This window comes from Micromesistius poutassou, assembly GCF_964030765.1.
Source record: "Micromesistius poutassou genome assembly, chromosome: 3".
NCBI lineage: Eukaryota > Metazoa > Chordata > Actinopteri > Gadiformes > Gadidae > Micromesistius > Micromesistius poutassou.
In genome coordinates, this window is record NC_140273.1 from 16,836,618 (window position 1) to 16,844,117 (window position 7,500).

General features: G+C 46.6%; 2 protein-coding genes across 2 annotated transcripts in view; both read left to right on the top strand.

The window, feature by feature from the left end:
* Positions 1–4,940, top strand: part of nxnl1 (nucleoredoxin like 1) — a gene marked incomplete at both ends in the record, with an annotated part of 13,708 nt that extends 8,768 nt beyond the window's left edge. The window contains one exon of the mRNA XM_084465987.1: positions 4,912–4,940. Within this exon, the coding sequence (XP_084322113.1) occupies positions 4,912–4,940 (29 nt within the window). The remainder of the gene's footprint in view (positions 1–4,911) is intronic.
* The window catches only part of adgrl1b (adhesion G protein-coupled receptor L1b), a 30,638-nt gene that overhangs the window by 2,854 nt on the left and 20,284 nt on the right, over positions 1–7,500 (top strand). The window contains 2 exon segments of the mRNA XM_084465988.1: positions 5,289–5,404; positions 6,004–6,217. Coding sequence (XP_084322114.1) covers positions 5,335–5,404; positions 6,004–6,217 — 284 coding nt within the window. The 5' untranslated portion in view covers positions 5,289–5,334.

The window sequence follows — 7,500 nt, forward strand, 5'->3', positions numbered from 1 at the left end:
GGGAATGGAAATCACAGCTAGATGGTTTTCCCCATTTGACAGCATTTCAACCTATCACAAAAAAACACACTAGTGGTCTTGGTAACGACAAGGTTAAATTGATTCCCGATTACAGAGCGAGAAGCAAAGGCAGGGTGGATTGATTAGTATGTGTGCTCACCTATAAATATTTAATATCCCTTCCTGCAATTGTGAAATTGTCAAAAAAAACGGATGATTATCTTCAGGTTTCAGTCGGTTGGTTATGGGCTATCTCTTCAACAGGATGTTACAAGACTGCTTGCCTTAGGCTACTAGGAGACATGCTAAATTTGTGTTTTGATTTGGTTGATCAAACCGAGTATTGTCTTTTGTTGGACAGCTTTGGATTTTATAACCACCAACTCACTGATAATAACGCCAATGATAATGATACCAATATCGTTCTAAAAGTATTACATTACATTACAATAATTTAACCAAGCATCAATTTAACCGTTATATATCCAATAACCATTTGTTTTTATTTAAAATTAACCAGGACTATTGTCTGTAGTACTGTGTGGTTATTGATTATATTGATACCTCTATTTTCCAAAATTACCCAATTGAAAGAAGAGGAGCCTGATTTGGAACAAATTAAAACCTGCATTTTAATAACTCTGTGTAGGACACAGGTGTAGCTCATTACACAAATTTTAGGTCTGTTTGATTTAGGTATGGCAGTGCACCATTATAGAAGCATAGCGAGCGAGCGTTCAAGACAACTCCAAACTCTGAACCTCCGACATCATTGCGTGGAAAAAATCATGGACGCACAAAGGAAGTTCAGCACATTGTGTTTCATTGCTGATTATAAAAATGGACGTAGCAGCAACAAAAATACTAGCTAGCTAATTGAATCTGTGAAACAGTTGTTGAATTCCACATATTGCGGGCATGCAAAAAATTCTTACAGATCTAATATTAATATCACAGGAACCGTACTTTACCGCATAATATTACGACCTGTGAAAAAGGGACCACTGTCTCCCAGTTGGTCTAGGCAGGGCTATAGTCAGTTACCGCAGACAGTTGCTTTGACGACAGGGAAAACCACATGCGTCTGCCAGACAAACATTCTGGCCACACGGCTGTGAGACGCAGACAGTGACCGGCACCTTTTGGATGTCCTCTGCACTGACCCTGCGCTTGGCCGCGCATGGTGGATGTTATAATTGTTAATTAAATATCCCGACTTACGATAAAGTTCGGTCCCTGTTGCCACCTTCAAATGACATCTAGCCAACAAAGGATATATTTCTGCTGTACTATCATTTATCTTCTGCTTTTATGTTCTCGTACGACGGTGATTAAACTGAAGATAAACCAAATTGAAAACAGAAATTTATCACTGCGCTGCCAGAGTTATATTCATCTACAGTGCAGTATTCTTCTTATTTTTTCCCTTCTTTTCCTTCCACAAACACCCACTCACCTATAGGCATGCATCAGACACGCACGGGCTACAGGCGAAATAGAGACGCAGAGGAGAGATGGAGGCTAGCTGTTCTGTTAAGAGCACAGCGTTACGGGGCTTTTCTGGGGCTTCGTTTCATGGCTGCACCCTACGGCAATAGTAGCTCTCTCACTGTAAGAACAAGACAGTGCTGGCTCACTCTTCATCACCCTCTGTCGATTCTCTGTGTGTGTGTGTGTGTCTCTCTCTCTCTCTCTCTCTCTCTCTCTCTCTCTCTCTCAAACACACACAAATCCCCACACTGACCCGTCTGCTTGCACTCTGTTCCCCGCACCTCTCTGCCGGTGTAAATGTTTATACCTGGTCGCCTGTCTGCCTGAATTATTTATTAATAGACACTGATGGTTCACACATGTATCATTCATAGCTCTCAGTAAGGGGGTTTCACACAGACAAAGACCTCTGTCCAGAAAGACTTTGATTACTACTACTGCAGAGGAACTCAGGTGTGTAGGTGTTGCTCTGCGTGTGTGTGTGTGTGTGTTTCTGAATTTCATGAGGTGTGCGAAATTCTAATTTTCTGGTCTTTGTTTGAGGGCATAATTGAATGCATGTTTGTAATGTATATCACTCAAGGCAAGGTGCTTGCACTTGGTCTTACGCTCAGGCTCAAGTAGGCCGGCCTGTGGCCTGGGGCTGGATTTCGGTCGAAGCCAGGGAGCATGGTGCTCTGAGTCGGGTGGCTTTGTCAGGGCCCATCAGTGTCCCTGCTCTACTTACCCCACATTAACACTCAAGGGTGTGCCTGTGTGTGTGTGTGTGTGTGTGTGTGTGTGTGTGTGTGTGTGTGTGTGTGTGTGTGTGTGTGTGTGTGTGTGTGTGTGTGTGTGAGAGAGAGAGAGAGAGAGAGAGAGAGAGAGAGAGAGGGAGAGGGAGATGGGAGAGAGAGAGCAAGAGAGTGAGAGAAGGGAGAGAGAGAGGGGGGAGGAGTAAGTGAGTGAAGGACAGTGGGGGAGAGGGAGGGAGAGAGAGGGGTAGAGGGAGGGAGAGGGAGTCAAGGAGCCAAGGAGGGGAGAGAATGGGGGGAAAATATGCTGCCACGGGGGTTTTGTATTTACTGGGTTTGCGTATTTGTGGATGTGTGTGTATGGTTGTGTCTGTGTATGTTTTCTGTGCATCTGGGTGTGTTTCAATTCTGTGTATGTATTAACCCATAAACATGTATGCATGCACCTTTGTATGTGTGGAAGGGAGGGGGCGTAGGGGATCGCTTCGGACATTTGATAATAATATTGTGATGAGTCTAGGTGTGTGTGTGTGTGTGTGTGTGATAGGGACATCCTCTACTGTTGTGCTTGATCAGTCTTAAAGGAGGCAATGCAACCATGTCCTCTTTGTGCACATGACACAGTTGACCAGCATAGGTCTTTCACTGCATGTCGGGCATTATTTGGACTGACCTCAATCTGTCTGCCATCATTTCCTTACAAGACAGAAAGCAAAGCAAGTCAGAAATACACACGCACGCAACCACGCACGCACACACTCACGCACACACACGCGCGCGCACGCGCAACCACGCACGCACACACTCACACACACACGACACAGATACACACACACACACACATGAACACACACAGTACAGTACAGCACTGTACAGTATGTACAGTATGTATGTACAGAATGTATCTATGTATGTATGTACAGTATGTATGTATGTACAGTATGCATGTACAGTATGTATGTACAGTATGTATATATGTACAATATGTAAGTATGTATGTACCGTATGTATGCATGCATGTATATGTATGAATTATGTTTATTGATTTGGATGCAGCAATGTTCTTAGTAGAACAACAGAAATGCTTAGCAGCAAGATGATAAATATTGCAACATTTTCTCAATCCTGAATCCCTGCTCTCTGAAGGGCCTACTCTTCTCTTGCCTGCCCCCAACCATCTCTTATTATCTGCAATTTCGCTCTCACAATTAGAGAGTAGCTAAAGAAGAAAACATAACAATTGAAAGATCCGTTGATTTTGTTCCTTCAAGGGGCTTGGCTGAGGAGGTAGTCAAGGCTGCGCTGTACAGACCTGGCCTGGCTAGTGTGGTGGCACTGATTGTTTTAAGTAGCTTTGGATAAACGTGTCGGCTAAGTGACGTCAAGTGATGTAATCTGGGAGTTTGGGAAAGCCACACACAGGAGAAATAATCACATTTCCCCCACTAATCCCCCTCCCATCACCCCGTCATCACCTGGCCTGTTCCTCACGTCTGCGTAGTGGTGACTTATAATATTAATATATTAATATATATAATATTAATATTGCGTACGGAGAATATGACTATTGAACATGACCTTATTTGGGTATGACCGTATTTGACAGATTTTCTGTAGCTAATGCTCTTTTTGCTCTTTTTTGTCAGTGTGCATGCATCCGTGTGTTCAGTGGTGCATTTGTATTTTGGATGTGCAGAACATGCACGTGTGTGTGTGTGTGTGTGTGTGTGTGTGCGTGCGTGTGTGTGTGTGTGTGTGTGTGTATCCAGAGTGTGGCCATTCGGTAGCTAGGACATGCACAGCAGCTAGCTGGGAGGAGTCTGCAGCTCACAGGTCTGCCAACCGGAAATAGCTAGGCTAGGGCGTCAAGCATGACGAGGATTTCTTCTTGTCAGCAGCCATCGGTCCATACGATCCATACGATCCATATACTGATGGTATGGATAAGACAGAGCGACTTCATGATTTGTAAATCTTTGTTCATTTTTAATTTCAATGTCATTTTTAAGTTGTGTATATGTGGAAATTGAAATTGTGCATTTAAGGCGCGTGTGTACGCACGTTTGTGTGTGTTTGTGTGCACGTTTGTGTGTGTGTGTGTGTGTGTGTGTGTGTGCGTGTGTATGTTTGTCTAAGTGGTCTGTAGGTCTCTGTGGTAGAGCATAATTTCCATATATGTTGGAAATGTATTTAAAAGGAAGCTTGAGACCGTTTTATGGTTCAGTGATCAAACTTGCTCCTAGCTAATGGACCTATAGCACACACACACACATACACATACTTTACACACACACATTCATATTCATGTACACACATACAAACACATACACTTTTTTCCTCCTTTTTCTATCTTCTTTCTCGTTCCCTCTCAGGCAGCAGTGCGCTGTCACCATGGTAACAACAGATGGAGTGACTTTTGCTGTGCTGGTTGCCCTATTATTGCTCATTTTCTCCCTCTTTCTCTCTCTCTCTCTCTCTCTTTCTCTTTCTCTTGCTCTAAATCTATCTCTAATTGTTTCTCTCTCTCCTCCTCCGCCTCTGCTCTTCATTATCTCAGGCCTCTCCGACTCTTCTCCTTTCCTGCCTGTTCTGTGTTTGCACCTGTTTCTTAGTCAACCTTCCAGCTGTCCTTGACTAACTCCCTTGGCCCCTTATGTTCCTGTTCCCCGGTGTCTCCCAACACCAGGCACCCCGGGCAGGCAGGAGCGGAGATAGACCCCCTCCTGGGAGTGCCCTGTGTATCTTCACCATCGATCTGACATTCACGGGCAACATCTTACTTTCAGCAAACATGCACATTCAAGTGTATTCTATGGTAGCAGGCACGAGGAAGGGGGGGGGGGGGGGGGGTGGGGGGTGTGTGGGGGCTCAGACACTCTCCATCTCTTGTTTCTAGTCTTATCGTAGCATTGGAAAAGCCACTGTGAAGCCATGTGCAGGATGTCACCTTCATCTTCATGCACCTGTGTGTGTGTGCTCTGTGTGTGTGTGTGTGTGTGTGTGTGTGTGTGTGTGTGTGTACTACGGGCCTTGACAGTGCCTCCTCCTCCTCCTCTTCCTCAGGCTCAGCTGACCTGGTACCGAGACGTCGTGCTACAACCTACCTGGCATGGCCATGTGCGTGTGGTTCCTGGGTGTGTGTGTGCTCACCCTGGCCCACGTGGCTCCCTCCAGCCAAGGTGAGATGCACTTCCTTGTTCTGCAGATGTTTTTTTTCTCCTCGAAGCCGCCGTGTCTTCAGAGACAGGGAGTGACTCGTCGTCACGGAAACAAATTCAGGCCCAACGGGGGGGGGACGGAAAAAAGAAGAAGCTGGTCAAGTACTTTTTCTGCGTGTGCTTGGATGTCTTTCTTTCACACACGGTGTTCATTCTTATTTGTGCTGTATTTTGTAATTGCTGCGCTGGTTCATGTCCAGCTCAACTAACAGTGCTGCCCTCCATTCAGCACCATGGACAGCATCCAACCTACTGTCACAGTGTGATCGATCTCTCTCTCTCTCTCTCTCTCTCTCTCTCTACATGTTTGTGTCTCTCTACCTGCCAACCTGTCTGTCTCTCTCTATTTATATGTCTGTGTCTCTCTATCTATATATGTCTGTGTCTCTCTATCTATATATGTCTGTCTCTCTCTCTATCTATATATGTCTGTGTGTCTCTCTATGTATACATATCTGTGTCTCTCTATGTATACGTATCTGTGTGTCTCTCTATCTCTCCATCTATAACCAACCTCACGCTGAACTCCTCCCCCCCTACCCCCCCCGTCCCCCTCCCAGCCATGTCCCGGGCGGCCATGCCCTTCGGGTTGCTGCGCCGGGAGCTGGCGTGCGAGGGCTACCCCATCGAGCTGCGCTGTCCCGGGAGCGACGTGGTCATGGTGGAGACGGCCAACTACGGCCGCACCGACGACAAGATCTGCGACGCAGACCCCTTCCAGATGGAGAACACGCAGTGCTACCTTCCCGACGCGCTGAAGATCATGGCCCAGAGGTGCGCACCGCCGGGGGACGGAGAGGGAGGGATGGGTTGGTATCAGGGGTCGACCCATATGGGTTGTTTTTTTTTAGGGCCGGTAACCGATGGCGATTTTTTCGGCCCAAGCCGATGACCGATACGACTGATTTTCTTGAGCCGATGTTTGGAGCCGATGCTGCTTTTTGCTCCCTCGATTTGCGTCATTAAAAAATGACACGATGATGGTAACAGATGCTGCAAGTGTCAAGTTAAAAAAAGGAACATTCATTCAACTGTCAGTAAATAAAAAATAAAAAAAACGAGCCGATGCCGATACACGTAAAAAAAACGCAAATATATCGGGCGATCACTAGTGCCGAGTGCGATGTCATTCATGTGTTTCGTATTGGATGACGGGTTCAGCTGTTGTGCTTGCAGACGAGCAGGTGCACATACAGAGGCGCGACGGTGTAGGGACTGCGTTTAAATAGCGCTTTTATCCAAAGCTCTTCACAATGTTGCCTGACATTCACCCATTCACGCACACATTTATGCACACATTCACACACCGACGGCGGAGTCAACCACGCAGGGCGGCAGCCAGCTCGTCGGGGGCAGGTAGGGCTAGGTGTCTTGCTCAGGGACACCTCGACACTCAGCTAGGGGAAGCCGGGATCGAACCAGCAAGCTTGCTGTTACCAGCCAACCTGCCCTACCTCCTGAGCTACTGCCGCCCTCATGCTTGCGCACCACTCTGCCCACGCACACGTGCACTCTGTGAACGCTCACATGCACTCTGCGCACGTGCACTCTGCGCACGTGCACTCTGGGCCGCCCATCTGTTGATGGATTTGTGAGTCAATGACGCTGACCCGGGCATCTTTGGTGTTCAAGGAAGCAACTCTTTTTGGAGGCCATTAGCGGATATCTGATAAGGCACATGCTCACTTCATCACTTGAGCTGCATAAGCTGTGTACTCAATGTTTACTGAGGAGGCCTGATCAATACACACTCAGAAGGAGAGAGAGAGAGAGACAGAGACAGAGACAGAGACAGAGAGAGAGAGAGAGATTGATATAGTGGAGGAAACTGCGCAAAGTCCTCCACAGCTCATTACCTAATGCTCTTTTCCTCACATTCCATCAACATTCATCTGCACAATGTCAACCTCCCTTCTGTCCACCCACACACACACACCCACACACACACACACACACACACAAAAACAACACACACACACACACACCGATACATCCATGCTCTATACAAACACACACACACACACACACACACACACACTCACACAAAAAACACACAC